The 18,990-nt window shown below is 35.7% G+C and overlaps 1 protein-coding gene across 2 annotated transcripts in view; it reads right to left on the bottom strand.

The window, feature by feature from the left end:
• LOC136038741 (TBC1 domain family member 1-like) overlaps positions 1 to 18,990 on the bottom strand; it is a gene marked incomplete at its 3' end in the record, with an annotated part of 110,095 nt that overhangs the window by 20,076 nt on the left and 71,029 nt on the right. For both annotated transcript variants that reach the window (XM_065722102.1, XM_065722103.1), the window contains 4 exon segments: positions 5,693 to 5,956; positions 8,634 to 8,779; positions 13,832 to 14,067; positions 18,286 to 18,445. In XM_065722102.1, coding sequence (XP_065578174.1) covers positions 5,693 to 5,956; positions 8,634 to 8,779; positions 13,832 to 14,067; positions 18,286 to 18,445 — 806 coding nt within the window.

An 18,990-nucleotide genomic window follows, 5' to 3' on the forward strand; every position in this document is an offset into this window, starting at 1 on the left:
CACTGAACTACAGGGCAAAGAAAAATTTAAAGTTTGGTGTGCTAATGGTTTGGAGGGAACAGACTAATTATATTGATGACTCCTATTTCTGTGACGTAAAAAATTAATGAGACAGATAGAAATAACCACAGTAAGTGTTATTGTCCTGATGTATCCTCTGCAAGACGTCACTTGCTGACGTTGACAAGGTACCAATGCCATCATTTCATCAACTACTATGGACAGCTTTATATACGTAGCTACGCAAGCTCCTCTTTCATTCTAACCTATTCAAAGCATCCCTCTTTACACCCCACCCCCAACGAGGGAGCTCAGCGAGGTGGAATACTGTCCTTTATTAATCACTCTAATAACAATGATGCTAGTGACTGTGATTATGGTAGAGTTTCATGGGCCAATTGAATGATCTCGTTAATGAACTCAATGTGTCGAAATGAACTTCCGAATTACTTTAACGAAAAAAGGAAAAGGATTTCTTATCTCTTTTCAATCAAGAACACAATCATGTATTCTACGACGATATTAAGGCCTTTTAGAAAAAATTGGTATTCTAGAATATGCTCTGAATGACTGTATTCATTGACAGTTCCAAGTGGAGTCTTAAATGCGTTATTTTACACAATGGCAACGAATTTAGACCCATAACAAGAGCTAAGAGCTCATATGGCACTTATGACGAGGCAAGAAGAGCTAAGAGCCAAGAGATCATATGGTAAGAGCTCTAGCAAAATTCTATGAATCACTAGATTGATTTAAAAGGAAAATAAGAGGCTTAATGCCGGTCAGGATTTAAAATAAAGCTCTGAGTCACGATGTCCTTCTAAATATAAAAATTCATTAAGATCCGATCACCCACTCGTATGTTATAAATACCTAATTTTTTCTAATTTTTCATCTCCCTCTAGCCCCCCAGATGGTCGAATCTGGGAAAACGACTTTATCAAGTCAATTTGTGCAGCTCCCTGACACGCCTACCACTTTCCATCATCCTAGCACGTCCAGAAGCACCAAACTCGCCAAATCACGAAGCCCCTCCCCCAACTCCCCCAAAGGGAGCGAATCCAGTACGGTTCCGTCAATCACGTATCAAGGACATTTGCTTATTCTATCCACCAAGCTTCATCCCGATTCTTCCACTCCAAGTGTTTTCCAAGATTTCCCCCTTCAACCCCCCCCCCCCAATGTCAAAAGATCTGGTCGGGATTTTAAATAAGAGCTCTGAGACATGAATTCCTTCTAAATATCAAATTTCATTAAGATCCGATCACCTATTCGAAAAATAAAAATACCCAAATTTTCACGTTTTCGAAGAATTCCGGTTTTCCCCTCCAACTCCCCCCAATGTGACAGGATCTGGTCTAAATTTAAAATTAGAGCTTTAAACCGCAAGAACCTTCTAAATGTCAAATTTCATTAAGATCTGGTCACCCTTACGTAAGTTAAAAATACCTCAATTTTCAAAATTACCCCCCCCCCCCCCAACTCCACCAAAGAGAGCAGATCCGGTCCGATTATGTCAGTCACGTGTCTTAGACAGGTTTTTATTCTTTCCATCCAGTTTCATCCTGATCTCACCGCTTTAAGTATTTTCTAAGATTTCCGGTTCCCCTCAACTCCCCCTCCCCCCAATTACGCTGGATCCGGTTGAGATTTAAAATAAGAGATCTGAGTCACGAGGTCCTTCTAAATATGAAGTTTCATGAAGATCCGATCACTCCTTCGTAAGCTTTGAGACACGATATCCTTCTGAATATCAAATTTCATTGAGATCCGATCACCCGTTTGTAAGTTAAAAATACCTCATTTTTTCTAATTTTTCAGAATTACCCCCCCCCAACTACTCCAAAGAGAGCGGATCCGTTCAGGTTATGTCAATCATGTATCTAGGACTTGTGCTTATTTTTCCCACCAAGTTTCATCCCGATCCCTCCCCTCTAAGTGTTTTCCAAGTTTTAGATTCCCCCTCCCAACCCCCCTATATCACCAGATCCCGTCGGTATTTAAAATAAGAGCTCTGAGACACGATATCCATCTAAATATCAAATTTCATTGAGATCCGATCACCCATTCGTAAGTTAAAAATACCTCATTTTTTCTAATTTTTCAGAATTAACCCCCACGCCCAACTACCCCAAAGAGAGCGGATCCGTTCCGGTTATGTCAATCATGTATCTAGGAATTGTGCTTATTTTTCCCACCAAGTTTCATCCCGATCCCTCCACTCTAAGTGTTTTCCAAGTTTTAGGTTTCCCCTCCCAACTCCCCCCCCCAGTGTCACCAGATCTGTTCGGGATTTAAAATAAGAGCTCTGAGACACGATATCCTTTTAAATATCAAATTTCACTGAGATCCGATCACCCGTTCGTAAGTTAAAAATACATCATTTTTCTAATTTTTCAGAATTAACCCCCCCCCCCCCCAACTACCCCAAAGAGAGCGGATCCGTTCCGGTTGTGTCAATAATGTATGTAGGACTTGTGCTTATCTTTCGAACCAAGTTTCATCCCGATCCCTCCACTCTAAGTGTTTTCCAAGTTTTAGGTTTCCCCCTCCCAACTCCCCCCCAATGTCACCAGATCTGTTCGGGATTTAAAATAAGAGCTCTGAGACACGATATACTTCTAAATATCAAATTTCATTGAGATCCGATCACCCGTTCGTAAGTTAAAAATACCTCATTTTTTTCTAATTTTTCAGAATTAACTCCCCCCCCCCAACTACCCCAAAGAGAGCGGATCCGTTCCAGTTATGTCAATCATGCACATCTAGGACTTGTGCTTATTTTTCCCACCAGGTTCCATCCTGATCCCTCCACTCTAAGTGTTTTCCAAGATTTTAGGTTTCCCCTTCCCAACTCCCCCCCCATGTCACCAGATCCGGTCGGGATTTAAAATAACAGCTCTGAGACACGTTATCCTTCCAAGCATCAAATTTCATTGAGATCTGATCAACCGTTCGTAAGTTAAAATACTTCAATTTTTCTATTTTTCCGAATTAACGGGCCCCCCACTCCCTCCCAGATGGTCAAATCGGGAAAACGACTATTTCTAATTTAATCTGGTCCGGTCCCTGATACGCCTGCCAAATTTCATCGTCCTAGCTTACCTGGAAGTGCCTAAAGTAGCAAAACCGGGACCGACAGACCGACAGAATTTGCGATTGCTATATGTCACTCGGTTAATACCAAGTGCCACAAAAACCACTCGGTGAAAAAGGAGTGGCCTCAGAAAAAAAAATTCCCAGAAAACATATTGCATGAGAGAAAATCATCCTCCATCTACTACCCTTTAATCTGAACTTAATGAACCGATTTTTAACGGCTCTTAATAAGAACAGATCATGCTTCGCAAATGTGGGAAGAAAGATATATCATGCGACCACAGAAAAAAAGTAAACTTGAGTTTTAGATTGCCCATAAACAACACAACTCATGAAAGATCCTGCCTTTGTAAATTCCATGAATAAGGCAGAGCAAAAAGCATTGATATCATATGAACAGTTTTCATGAACTGATTTCACAAACAGTTTGTTGGGCAACCAAAAAGCTGAAAACCATGTCACGCTGGTAAACGAGGTGCGTCAGGTTGATAACAACAACCTGACGCAACGAGGTGCGTCAGGTAATAACATGAGCATTAGATTTTATTATTTACTATTTTACTATTTACGTAGCCACCTGAACTGTTTTCCAGAAAATTTAGGTGCCACCAGTGAAGAGCAAGGTGATAGGTTTCACAAAGACATAAAGTCTATGGAGGTTCGCTACCAAGGAAGATGAGAAACTCAGCCATACGATGGGAGATTACTCCTCGAGTTTGAAAATAGAATGTTATAACAGAGTGCATTCAAAAATGTCACATGAAAAAAGCTTCTGAGGTTTCAAGTACTTTTTCTTGCATCATTAATTTTTATAAGCATTTAGTTTAGTTCCTACTATGATTTCTATGGTTTTTTGTTTCGTTTACTGGCTTCAAAAAAAAATTGAAATCAATTGTTTATTTTTTCACATGATACTTAGTCTTCGTTTAAAATAGTATGTCTTATTCCACATTACAGCCTATTCCCAAATCTTGCAAATTTGAGATCCTAACAAAAATCTAAAGTCAAATCGGGATTCAACTCATTACATACTTATAAAATGAGCACAAAAACTACTTTTATCAGCGTAATCTTTGAATGATCATGAATAAAAAGAGGTTGCAATTGCCTATAAATTTGAAGTTGGGAGGCAATGAAGGAGTATGAGCCCCTAAAATGATTAGTTAATGTCTTTCGAATCTGGACGTCTATATCTCAACTTTAACCTTAGATTCGTTATGAGTAAGCTGAAAAATCTTAGAAATCGCTTTGGAAGGGAACCAAACATATTTTGCGAAAATGATGCCAAGTTTTCTTCTTTTTTCTTAATTATGTCAGCCATAATTTAAGAGTACACAGTTTTAATGATTGACGCAAAGGCGTCATGTCCCAAGTCCATAAGCAATCCCTGAATGATCATAAATAAAAATGTACAATATATCTAAATATACAAATGAAGGTTTGGGGTGTTATGGCTCAGAAGACCGACACTCTCCTCTTTGGAGACTTCTACCATACAGATTAAAAACCTTTGAATATGTATGAATTCATAGATTTGTGTACATGTCCGCAAATCTACTGAAATACATCTCAACAGACTCTGATTTACATGAGAAATTGCTTTAACTGTCTCCTATGCCATTAGGGGCAGCACATATCACGCCACATTCAGAGGGAAATCTTCTTAACCTTTCGGAAATCTTTTTGAATTTCGATCCACTGCCATATGAAGCCACAGGACGTGTGTGGCCATACATGGGCGTTGAAGGAGTGGCAGATTATCCTCAAATCAGTTTTAACCCGTGAAAGGAATACTAGAATTTAGAATTTGCGATTGCATGAGCCCCATCCCTACTTTCTACGAACATCCGTCATACGTGATGCCCTCCAAAAAAATTATGCTTGGGAGACACACAACCCTTTAAAAGGTCAACGCTATCGAATTGACTACGACCATGCTTTTTTTCTCGCAAAAGGATCAGGTGTTTTCCGCCTCACATAACATCTGAAATTCAGATGTTTCGTCGAACTATGACCATGGTATTGTACTGAATGAGATATTAAATGACATTTATTTTAGTATTCACTTGAAGTAAAACTTGTAATAGAGAATTGTATTTTTACGCTTCTTAAGAGAAAGATGTGATCGTAGCATCGCCACTACAGTTTACTTCTCTGTTACTTCCTCGCAAACACTTTTCCAAAATTGATTTTCGTGTAGGCGGACCACCACTACATTAGTCATACTATTGGCAATAATTTACTCTTTAAAGTCTACCGATTAATACGTTCACTTTGAACATAGAACTGACATGTCTTCCAATTTAAAAAAAAAAAAAAAAAAAAAAAAAAAAAAACGCTTCAACTTATAGGACAGAAATCAAAGCCTATTTCCAGGTCCATACCCTTTGAATCTTACAATCGATCACTCATAGAATAGGGTTAAGTAAAATACAAACTACTGCTATATAGTCTAATTACCACTGTATTGATACAAAATGACATGGATTATTGCACTGAAATCTCTCCTGCAATTACCCTACAAATGCTTCCCGAGATTTACCCCAGTCCTTTTTCCCTCAGGGATGGTAGCATTGAAGTTTAAAAAGCATACCTGCTTTAAGGGCCTTTTCAAGATCACATCGATTAATAAAACAAAGATCTTTTGAAAGAACAGCGTTCCAGCTAATTTCTGATTCTGGTGTCGCAGGTGGTATTTCGACATACTCCAATTTCTGTCTTTTTGCCATAGCTTCTTCTTGTTGAAGTTTCAGTCTTTTGTTCTCTTTATTCATTCTTATTAATAACAATTGCTGGTGTATTGCCCACTTCCATAAACTCCGCCATTCTTCTTTTGTTCTCTTTCGTTTGGGCTCATCTGGAAATTAAAAAAAAAGTTGTCAAGACTATCCCGTCAAAAAGGGAGGTAGACTATAGACTCCATTATATTTCTGATGATTGTCTAAAAATTAAAAAAAAACATGTAACTTTAAATGCACAAATTAGGATATAGTCACCTTTTTTTCATGGGTCATGGTTGCAGATCACCATATGCAAGTATGTCTGATGGGATATACCGTTCTGTTACTTTTAGAGTCTGCCGTAGAGCCAGAAAATTCCAGAAATAAATTTTATAGGCATGATACCATATTACCTTTGACCTTATAACCTCCAGTGCCTCCAGAAGGGCTTAGGACATCCAACAAGAATTCACAGTCATTTCTTATCGATGTGGTTGCTCACGTTTCTTTCTGATCGGGATTAAATAAGGCGTTGAGATTTTGTAGACCTGTTTAGTAGCTGATTCTTTCTGTTTTTGGGTGTCCCCTTTTTCTATATTCCCAAGGTTATCACTGAAAACCGATCTTAGAAATTTGGGATTCAGACATGCAAATCGTGTAACTATTTTCTGTGTTTGATCAGTTCGGTAATTACAAGCTGGGATAGCAGCTTCAGCATTTAAGTATTTCTTAATATTGGTGGTAAATGGATTTTGAGAATCCGTCTATGCCACATGTTTTTGAACCCTAGGCCCGTTGATTTTGAATTAAAATCCAATAGTTGTGGGCATCAAGCCATGGCTAATTGTAGAAAAAGCCAAGACAGATAGTCAGATTGAATGAGAGGCAAATCTGGCATTAATCCCCTTATTAGGATTGTATAAAAATGATGTTAGTTCATTTGCTAATAGATAAGTCTATTTATTATCCGTCCATGCTTCATTCCTAGAGCACACGAACTAAGGTAGATAGTCATAGAGCTAAGATAGTCATAGAATATATAGTTTTACAAGTGTTTGGTTAAATAGCACGGGTAAAGGGTGGGAGTAATTATGCCTCTCTTATTTTTTTATAGTCGTTGATTTAAGTGCCATGTTTCCATGCCTTAACAGAGCCTGTCCAAATACGTTGATGTGGTTCTCTATTTTCACGAGGTTTCGGGAGTCTAGACACCCGAAACAATAAGCATAGCTGATTGCCCGGTTTGGTTAAATGAATTTTACCACAACAGGTTTTTCATTAGGCTCAAAAAAAGAGATTACAAAACAGAGATTAAAAGAGATTCTTACCGGATTAACGAAAGCCCTTGACCCAGTTTAAGGCGATAAAAATCGCAAAAGCCAAGAGTCGGCTGTCAACTGCAAATATGCTTACGACTGTTTCTTTGGAACCAGAACACTATTCAACAATACTTTTGCAGTATTATTATAATACTAAAGGGGTCTGCTACTTTGAACTTAATAGTGACGTCTGGTAAGCTTTTCGCCAGTGAACACGTCACCAATTGATGCGAGGAGTCACTCTTGTCTATAAAAGCACAAGTCCCACCCTACAGCTGTACAAAGACAAGAAATTGAAGGAAAAGCGTTGCGCCCCCTCCCCCCAAACACTCTTCTTATAGCCAAGATTTATCATCATGTGATTTGCATCTCTCTGGGCCACTCGAAAAAAAATCCGTAGAGCCAATACTCTAAGCTAGAAGAAGCAGTTGATGCAATTGCTTAAGCAATTGGCTACTTTCACGGTTAAGTTATGAGCAAAAGGACAATGGAACTCAAAAGCTACCGATTAACACGAAAGAAATGCGATCCTAAGGCGGGAGATTGTATAAAAAAGTGATGTACAATATACACCCCCCTTCTAAAAATACTTTGCTCACTATAATTCTTGGTTTTAAAAAGCCTTGTTTGCTATAAGATGAGAGCCATCTTTGCTAGGTGTTCACTGATCTGCATAGAATTAAATTTCTTGGTTCACAAACACTAATATTTGAAAAAAAATATATACATTCAAGAACGACAGACATCGTACATGACTGCGTAACTCTTCACTACAATAATACATATACGAAAAACAATAATACATATACGATAAACCCGCAGAACTACTCTTCCACAAGCTGGAGTTTCAGGTAATTTTTCAATAAATGAAAAATAATTTTTTAACAGATGAAAAATAATTTTTTTAAACAGTCGTTTGTCTCAATGATCACAGATTTGAGTTGCAACTGAATTCCATATTTTGACCCAATATGACGAATGTTGAAACACGCTCTCGACGGCGAATAAATTTGACCCGAAAAATCTTATCTATTAGTAGTCGGTAATTTAGGTATTGAGAACTAGTTGAACCAAATTCCAGAAAAATTCAAAGCCAACTTACGACACAAATATTCACGGAAAACGTTAGAAAAAGTGATTCAACTAATTTGGTCTACAGAAGAAAACCCACAAGTCCCACAAAGATGTTTAACTGAGGATCTATACTTTATCTTAAAAAATGTCCTCATCGATTTATTTGGAAGAATTCGAACATATCTGAAATCATATGAAAAGTAGTAATACAACAAATGAAATACATTAAAGAAATTATAAAAGAATGAACAGAGATCACGGATTTATCCATATACTTATGTTGTCTTTCAGAAATACAAGATTTAAGAAAGCCTGAGATAAAAAATCGAGCTTGATATTAAATTTTTTTTCTTTTTTTTTCTCACAGAGCAGCTGCTTTTGCACAGTATCATCTTGTGCATATACTGATATTTCTATTTACCTCTTTCACCGGCTGAGGAAGCTACTTTGGCGAAAATAGCCTGCCGCCATGAGCGCTGATTTTGAGGCGTTCCGTTTTCTGGTTTATTGGTATTAAACAAATTTTCCCTTTGATTTTCTGCTGCAGGACTTCCAACCTTCATAAAACTGAAAGCGAGAAAAAAGAAGTACAAATAAAGGAAATGATACACAACGTTAATCATTTATTCCAGAGAACTTTGCAAGAATTCTCGCACTCTGAATTTTTCGCACGCGAGTTTCTGTCCGCGTTTTTATGCCACACCTAAAATCTTTTAGCCACAAATCCCGTGATGTTTTTTTTTTTTTTTTTTTTTTTTTTTTTTTATTGGGATTTTTTTCGTAATACACTGTATAAAGAGAGAAAAACGGGGACATTAGTCGGGAAAATGTTGTTAGCACATAAAAATTGGGATAAGGTCTTCTTGACGTTTATATTATCTCAAAAGCAAGTATCAATGAGGATGTTACAGGCAGCATTTAGAGTAACTCTGGGAGGCAATAGTTCTAATTTTCGAACTTTGCTTCAAAGGTTTGTTTTGGTCAATACAGTTGTTTTCTTGGTTCCAAGAAAAACATAAAAGCTAAAGCACAAAATAAAGTTAGAAGAGTCGTCACATTTGGGAAATGTGACGAAAATTTGGAAAGGGGTTTTAGAGTGTTGAGTAAACAGCACAAAAGACTAACAGTCTTATATTAATTGAGACACCGGCTTTCCACCTAAAACCACATGAGACAAGAAGCGATAAAATTGTTTGTGCTGTGAGTCCATGTGTGGACATCCCGGGAAAAAATTGCCAGTCTAAAACCACTGAAATCAATAATAACAACAACGAAGCAAAGAGACTTATAAGGTACTCATTAGCAAGAAAAACAATCAAATTACAGATCGTAAAACACATAGGAATGGACACAAAGATTTGGATTTGTGTTATTTAAGTTATTTTTGTAAAGTTTTCGGTGACTTTCATTACTTGAAAAAAAATTACATTTGATATTTAACGCTAATATATTAATAAAAGTCTATTTTCGTACTCTTTTTTCATCATTTTATTACCAGAAAAACTTATTTGTTTAAATGGGAAGAAATTTTAAGAATATTTGCTGTATTTGGATGTTTGGGCACAATTTATTCAATAGTGAACCAGAAATCAAAATAAAAACTCAAACAGAAAACAAGAAAAACATAACATTCAAACAGAAAACAAGAAAAATAACCAAAGATATGGATCGTTCTACACCTCGCCTTAAAACTCCCCAAAGGCTAGCGTTTCAGTCGTACTTTATTAAAAAAAAAAAATTTTTGAGCAGTTTTTTTTTCATTATAATGACATTAAAAAAAACTATTGTACAATACTTGAATACACAACTGCGAGGGTTCTATGTATAAATTATTTTGTCCCCGCTCACCCTAAGGCCTTTCAATACTTTTGGAGCTGTCCAAAATTAGAAACCCCTCAACCCAAATAAATTACATTTTTTTCAAGTCAAATTATTCACATTTTCCGGATATTTAATTGACAAGTTAGCTAAATATGAATTCTTTTATCTAAAACACTTCAAAAATTAAAAAAAAATCTTTTTCAGTAAACTCTCTGAAATTGGCATCCAATAATAATTTTCATGCTTGACAATACTACTTGTAGAACTTGATGAATCGTTCGCAAGGGATTCAAAAATGAATCTGATTTGCATATTCTTTTCTGACTATTTGCATATGTAATCAAAATATATTAACTAGTTAACTTATAAAAATGTGGAATAAAGGACAACTTTTCCGGTCTGGGATTGACTCCATTGTAAAAAGCATAACGTTCAAAAAAAAAAATCGATGTTCGTGATTCCGCGTGTTTTCTTCGAGAATTTTCAGGGGGAATGTTCCACGGGGGAATTTTTCAAGAGGATATTTTCCTTTAATTTCCTTACTTTTCAGATCGCAGCAGCCCACAATGGGAAAGCTAATAATATAATGAAACAATAGACTTCGAGGTTGTACTTTTTTTCTTTTTTCTATACTCGACAATTATTTTGAATTTTCTTTTACATTTTACTTTATGAAAAATAATAAAAAGCCTTTGGTTTAAAATATGTACCGTTTTCGGCAAAGTGCAAATAACACTCCAGCCGTTAGGAACTTTGAGGGGACGGTAGTCCCACCCTTATTTGAGGTAGTTTTTATTCACTTTAAGTTGGATTCATAGTAGCTTCACTTCCTTTCAAGTTTGAGTTATTTGACTTTATTAATGCTCGTGTAGATGTTAAATTACTCTTTAGTAAAAAAAGAAAACTTTAATGGGAACATTTTACAATAGTAAAATAAACATACGGTTTTGGCACGGCATTTAAGCAACAGAAATGTTTTTGGCGCCAAGTAATTCAGAGAAATTCGCTCAAAAACACATAACAAAATCAGAAGTGCGGAAACATCCTTTTTTTCCAGGGAAAAGAGGAGGAAAAGGGTGGGAAATCTCAAATTTAAGTTTCTGCAATATTGGGTTGACCAACTGTGACATCAGAATTATACCGTTTAGTACCCCACTTGATGAAAAAAATGGAACTTGAATTTGGATTTCCACTGTAGGTGAGGTCAGAAGGGGTAAAAATGCCATTTGTGGTATTATAATGATATAATAAATAATTGAAAAATTTGGAAGGGTTATACTAAGTGATGTAATTTTGTAATTCTGGTGTCTTTTTTGGTCTTCCCGAACTTGAATTAAAAGGAAACGACCTTTCAATTATATATTTTTTTCAATTACGTATTATAATGCCACAAATGATATATTCACCCCTTCTGACCTCTCCTAGGGTGGAAATGGGGTACTAAGTGATGGAATTATTCAATTCTGATGTCATTTTCGGTCTCGCCAGACTTGCATAATCAGGAAACGACCTTTCAATCCACCAAATACTAAAAAAATTAAGATTCTGATTTTTCATCCCACACTGACCTTGCTCGGGGGGAAATGGAGTGCTAAGTGATGCAAGTTTCCAATTTCTGATGTCACTACCGTTCTCCTCGAATTTGAATCAATAGGAAAAGACCTTTCAATCGATTTTCTGATATGTATTTAAGCAAAATTTTTGGAACATTTTGGTGCCGAAAACATTTCCGTCGCTCAAATACCGGGTCAAAACCGTATTTTTACTCGACTATTATAAAACATTTTCCATAGAAGTTTCTTTTTTTTAACTAAGAGCAGTTTAACATCTACAAGAGCATTATTGAAGCCACACTCGACCTTTCAATTCAGAAAATATTTCAAAATTTAAATTGGATATTCCCCCCTTCTCTGAAGAAAGGGGTATTTCTGCACAGTCGATCTTGGATATGTTATTAAGCAAATGTTTCTTAGCATTTTGGGTCCAACATTATTGCAGCTCAAAAACCAAGGTTTGGCCTCTTTTTCGTAGTTTTACTGGACTATAACTTAATCCAGGGCTTCTTAAACTATGGGTCACGACCCCATTTGGGGTCGCATAGCAAAATTATGGGGTCGCGAGTGATAAAAATACAATTTAACAAAAAATGTTTTTTAACTTGTAAAATTATTGTTATAAAGAAAAAATCTTCTGGTTCTGAAAGACTGTTTATACCAGCATTTCTATTCCGATCATTATAATATTTTGTATAAATTTACTATGAATCAGAAGATGTTATAGAAATTTATAAAAAATATAGATTTATTTTTGTCAATCTCTTAAAACCGAAATAATCCGGATAAATATTATCAAAAAAATTTCTAAGTGTTATTTCGAAGAAACTATATAAACATTTCGTGTCATTTTCATTTAGCCATTGTATGATTGTGAACGAGGTGCATGTTATTCCCAATTAGTCAGTTTAACCCTTTCGCGACCGACGGGACCTTACAGTCCCGGCATGTAAAAATCCTTTGGGCGCTTCTTAATTGATTAATAGCACCAGAATTGACCGATGTGCTTCAGGATGCTGTTAAGGTCATAAATTTTATTGAGAGCCATGTCCTTAACAACTTTGTTATTTAATGCAGAAGTAGGATGGTTGTCACGAGGTCAAAGTTTAAAAAGATTATTGTTATTAAAGGACGAGATCGAAATATTTTAACCGAACGAAAATGTGAATTTAAACGATCTTAACTTGTCTCTTCAAGAAAAAAATTGCGATATATTTACTTCAAACGATAAAATTGAAAGTTTTATTAAAAAGATCAGCATTTGGAAAAGTAGGGTCGAAAAAAAATTCGTTCAAAATGTTTCCCAGTGTCGATAATTTTGCAATTGAGAAAATTCGTCGTAAAACTTTTATTGCAAAAACTGTTGTAGCTCACTTAAAATCGCTAGAAATACAGTTCCGGACATATTTTATATTAAATATTGATTAACAAAAAAAGTTTAGATTCAAAAGCCGTTTTGGATTGACTTAAGTAAGACTGATCATCTGCCGCTTAAAGCTCAAGAGGAATTTGCTGAGCTTTCGTGTGACTCAAACTTAAAACTACAATTCCAAAAAAAGCCCTTGACTGAATCACTTTCACGATAAAACTGAAAGTTTTATCTTGCTGAGCTTTCGTGTGACTCAAACTTAAAACTACAATTCCAAAAAAAGCCCTTGACTGAATTACTTGAAACGATAAAACTGAAAGTTTTATTAAAAAGATCAGCATTTGGAAAAGTAAGGTCGAAAAAAATTCGTTCGAAATGTTTCCCAGTGTCGACAATTTTGTAATTGAGAAAATTCATCGTAAAACTTTTATTGCAAAAACTGTTGTAGCTCACTTAAAAGCGCTAGAAATACAGTTCCGGACATATTTTATATTAAATATTGATTAACAAAAAAGTTTAGATTCAAAAGCCGTTTTGGATTGACTTAAGTAAGACTGATCATCTGCTGCTTAAAGCTCAAGAGGAATTTGCTGAGCTTTCGTGTGACTCAAACTTAAAACTACAATTCCAAAAAAAGCCCTTGACTGAATCACTTGAATCAGGGCTGAATCAATTGAACCAATTTACACCTCAACCACTAAAAATTCCCAATAGGGGAAAATCAACATAAAAACAACTTTTAAATAGTACTGATTAAAAAGAAAGAAAGAAAAAAAAACCCAGCGGAGCGGAAATAAATTTAATCCATATCACAACACAAAACCACATGAATATAGTGAATTCTACTAAAAATAAATAATAATGAAATAGACTTACATATTAAAGAGTGGTGAATTCGTAGGCTCTTGCTTAGACAGCTGGGAAGATGCATCTGGTTCTGAAAATTCGGCCAAGTTACTGCTCGTTTTACGAAGGCGAATGTTTCTCAGTTCTTTTTTGATGAGTTCTCCGCCACACGAACTAACCGTTGAAGAGCGAGGGCGCAATTCTTCTAGTGCTGGAGAGTTTATAAAGTTCGGCACTTTTTCATTTTTTACAATTGGAGAGGCGTTCTGGAAAATACAAAAAAAAAAAATAATAAAACTGCACAATGCACTTTTACTTCATGTCTTATAACTCCCTCATAAAAAAATAAGTAATGTCGTACGTTGTCTAAGATACTTTGTGAGCGTATAAAATTAACAGATATATAATGAAACTGAAAATAAAAAAGGGGAAAGCTTTGGCACCACTTGGCCCACTTTGCTTTGATGATCTCTGCTATTTTATCATTTGGACAAGACAAAACTCTTTCTAATACAAAAGTGTTGTCTCTAGTCTTGTCAGGGTCGGCTAATTTTTCTCCAGGCAAAGTTAGTAGCTTGGTCTAACTTCAATATGAGCTTGGAGAGGAAAACAATTGCATTTACAAACGTTATCTATCCACCTTGTATTGTATTGTTGTCTATCAACATGTCTTGTAGCGTTATTTATCTATCTGTACCTATCTATTTTAGAAAAACTTTAACTAAACCCCTTTATAAGAAAGTGATAAGAGTAAGCATGATAACTATAGAGACACTAGCATGGTTTCTGTATAAAAAATTACTTAGTATGGTGATACGTCTTAGACTTAGAGATGCTGTGCATAAAGTTTTAAGAGAAAAATAATGTGGTTATATTAAAGGGAGAAGATGTTCATCCTTAGATTAATAATTGTCACTAGAGGCACTGAGTGCTTACTGTTTTGGGTGAAAATTAAATAAAAAAAATAAATAAAACAAGTTTTTTTAACTGAAAGTAAGGAGCGACATTAAAACTTGAAACGAACAGAAATTACTCCGTATATGAAAGGGGTTGTTCCTTCCTCAACGCCCCGCTCTTTACGCTAACTCTTTCTCTCAACTCTACTTTTTAAAACAGTAAAAAATTTTGTAGATTCCGTAGATGTGACAGTAGTGGTGATTCTCTGGTTCCAACTTTTGTAATTATTACAACTACTGAAGTACCACTTATTCTAGCTGATGCTTTTTCTCAGCTTGCATCCAAAATATCCGAATTTGATAGTACGTTAAAGTTCATTAAAGAAAAAGTTACGGTCTATGATCTGAATTATCCACCGCTCCCAAATTACAGGTCTAGCAAACCCGTAGAAAATCAAGCTACTACCGTCATTTCAAAAATCCCAACTGATTTGGATAATCCAATTAAGCGTAAGGATGCAATTACTAAAATCCGCGGTCATGAAGCTATTCATAGTGTCAAAGCCTCGGGCGACACACTTTTTGGTCAGATTGACTCCACTGCAGCAAAAGATTTTTGTGACGCTACTTCTAGCGCGCTAACTAACTGCAATGCCAGACTTAAAGAATACAAATTCTTTGGAATTGTGAAAGGCGTAGATAAAGCTTGTGCAGCGGAGCCGTTTGTTGGTTGCGATGGTGTTCTTTACGCAAATAGGATTGGCAACTCGACCTAAGTGAAAGTGTCTTCCCATGTCGCTATTGCGCGCTCTAATGCTCGCCGGTTGGGCTTAAAAATGGAATATGAAATGTTCCGAGTTTTTGAATATATATAACCTCCTCGTTGTTGCCACAAGTGTCAATCATCACATCACCTAGCAGCAAAATGCGAACAAGCTACAAAATGTCCTAGATGTGCTGGTTCCCATGTGTCTACAAAAGACACTCCCTACCAAAGGCATCCCAAAGTGTGTTAACTGCGGGGATGCTCGTTTTGCTTTCAGTCTTAAGTGTCGTGTCATTCAGAATGTTCTCAAAAAGAGCCAAAAGGCAAAGAAATGACTGCCAATATCGACTTAACCATATGTTCATTCAACATCAATGGCACAAAGAGCAAAGATCATTCAATTAGCCAAAAACTAAACGATTTCGATGTCTTGTTTTTCCAAGAGCATCTTCTACAACACGTCAGTATCAATTTCCTCCGTAGATGTGACGATCATATTATTTATACAGCAAACGCTCGTAAGACCAGAGGTAGACCCTCGGGTGGACTTGCTTGCCTAGTTAAACGATCCCTGCCCCTCACTCCTGTAATGTACCAATCGGATGATAATTTTTTGGCTATTAGAATTAATAATCTTGTATCGGTGAATGTTTACCTTCCTTAGAACTAGAATTCACTGTCTTCTCTGACGAAATCTGCAACTATGGGCTACCCCATCAGCAGTCGGAACAAAAATATTGAACGTCATGTATACGTTTGGGTTCTAATGGGCGACTTAAACTATGTTTATGCAATAAGTTAAGCCGCACTGAACTTATCCTAGAGTCTTTACCTGCTGGTTTCTGTATTGTCCCAAAACATACCAGACACACACACATTCATAACAGCTGAACTCTGCACAACATTGACCATTGTGTATGCTCTGCTACAGTGTCTTCCTCGGATGTACATGTTTACGAGGATCAGCGTGATTAAGATCATCTTCCAATATCCTTACGCGTCTCCATTTCTTTTTCACAATTCCGGTTGGTCGTAACTGGCAGCAAGCTTGATAAAAAGGGGTGTTATAAAAGTGAATAAAGGAAAAGTGACCTTCCATTATACATTTCTACCCTTGCTGCTCTCCTCTCTAATATTCAAATCCCATTGTCCAAAGGACAAAGCAAAGGCTATGGGAGATATAGAATAAAATGAGAAGGTAAAAAGTTCCTAAATTTAGATTATGCAGATAGTCTGAGCGTCTTAGATAAAATCATTAGAAAAATGAATAAACTTTTGGACGTTTTGAGAGTTCAGGGTAACGATAAGATCGGTCATCTGGATAGCTTCACTTATATGGGTAGTATTATAGAGTTATAGTGTACAAAGAGTTTATATAGTTTAAATTTGTAAGAGTTTATATTAGATATAGAAATGCTTAAGCAGTGTTATAAGAATTGGAAAGCAAAATTATTATTATCCAAAGGTCAAAGAAAATGATGATACTCCTAGGAAGACGGGGGAAATTATTAGAAGTGTAATTGGTAGCCCCTAGCTGGCAACCCTCATGCTATAAAAAAAAACAAAGAAGGAAACCTTCTGGTGGACCCTGATAGGATTTCTGAAGCTTTTTATAAATATTTCTCAAATTGACTACCAAATCTATCATCAAGAATAAGCCACCAGCAGAATTGTTTCCTCATTGTTTTCTGATGGCTAATACGATTTTTTTTTAGGGTGGTGAACAGAGCAGCATGTCAAATTATAGACCTATTTTCGTTTTGCCCCTGCTAAGCCGTATAATTGAGAAGTTAGTAACTAATCGACTTTATGATCAATTTCAGAGGCTGAGTTTACTAAACCCTCTTCAGTATGGTTTTAGGACAGGAATGGATACTGAACACGAAATGACGTATTTAACTAGTTGTGTAAATCCAGCCATGTATAAGGGTTATCGTTTTTCAGAATTATGTTTAGAAAACTTTAGACGAAGTTAGTCATTCTATGCTCACTGAAAAATTGCGGGCATAGAGTATTAATAGAAGACTTCTTAACTTAATATTTAATTCCTTTCTGGACGTTCAAAAATAATAAAATTAGCTGATTCAACATCTCAAGCCTTGCCCATTAGACGTGGAATACCATAAGCGTCTATTTTAGGTCATTTATTTTTGATTTATGCAACTGATCTTCCTTCAACTATTCAACTAATCGTGCATGGATTATCAGAATTCAATCAAAAAGAGACAAATTTTCCACTCACGTTGTTTGCTGACGACCCAGCTTCAATTGTATGCGTAATTGTACGCAAAATAACTGAATTGTTGGTTAATCCATTATCTAGTACTATATATAGAGCATCTATTTAGATGAATCGTAATAATATCACTATTAAATATATTAAGTCAAATTATTAAGTTTTTGGACCAACTGGCATATATTATACATGGATATATCTTTAGTAGTAGCTTTAGGCACTCAATAAATAAGACGTCAAGTGTTCAGCATCTAGGTACTACTTACGGATGAATTACTATCATTTAACGGACATCCTCAGAAAGCTTCAAATACGTTGGCTAAAATTGCTGATGTCATTCCATAAATATTTCTCTGAAGGATAGAATCCATATATTATATTGTAATGTACCCACCTCTATATTTGTTATATGGTTCGATGCCCTTCCCTCTTCCACGTCACGCCCTGGGATATGGAGGGGACGTTGCTTGCATTATGTATGTTTATTTAATAGATTATAACTAAATTGATAGGAAGCATTTCTTATATGTTCACTGAATTAAGAAAAAACTTTAAATGACAAAACAGCTTAGTAATTTCTACTTACTTTGATATGTATTGAAATCCCATCTGTTAAGCTTAGCGCTCGTTCTGGACCTTCCGTTTTCTTTTTCCGTAAATGATCGATAGATGTAGCTATGGACTTCTTGGCTTTCTGCAGAATTGCACCAGAACTTCTCTCCAAAACATGAGACAAGAATTCTTGCCTGAGAAAAAAAACGAGTTAACACCGAAGCGTTTTTGCAGATAATGCACTTTTCTGTGTTAAAATTTGTCCTTTCCCACCCAAAATTTCATACGTCGAAGTGGTTAATCATCTATAATGTAACGCCTTAATTGAGAAACTGAAACACACACCTATTATAAAATATAAAGAATTCATTAAGCAGAAACAGAAAGCAATAGGTTGCAATAAAAACTAAGGCAGATAAGAAAGGTGGAGTTAGAAAAAGTTTTATTCTAGAGTACTACACTTTTGTTTAATGTCAAAAAGTCAAACGTGAATCTTTTTATATACAGTAAAGATCATGGTTGAAATTACTTTTCAATTTTACCCTTTACAATTTAAAACAAAAAATCGTTCGACTTGATGAATCGATAAATTTGAAGCCCCTTCGTAATATTTATACGTAACATTTTTAATTTTTTCAATTTACCGGCTTGAGTTTTATGTATTCATCTTTATCTTTAGGTTGGTTGAATCTTTATTATAACAACTGTTTTGCTTTTGATTAAAATAAAGAGCATTATA

The sequence above is a fragment of the Artemia franciscana genome, chromosome 18 (assembly GCF_032884065.1).
Source record: "Artemia franciscana chromosome 18, ASM3288406v1, whole genome shotgun sequence".
Lineage (NCBI taxonomy): Eukaryota > Metazoa > Arthropoda > Branchiopoda > Anostraca > Artemiidae > Artemia > Artemia franciscana.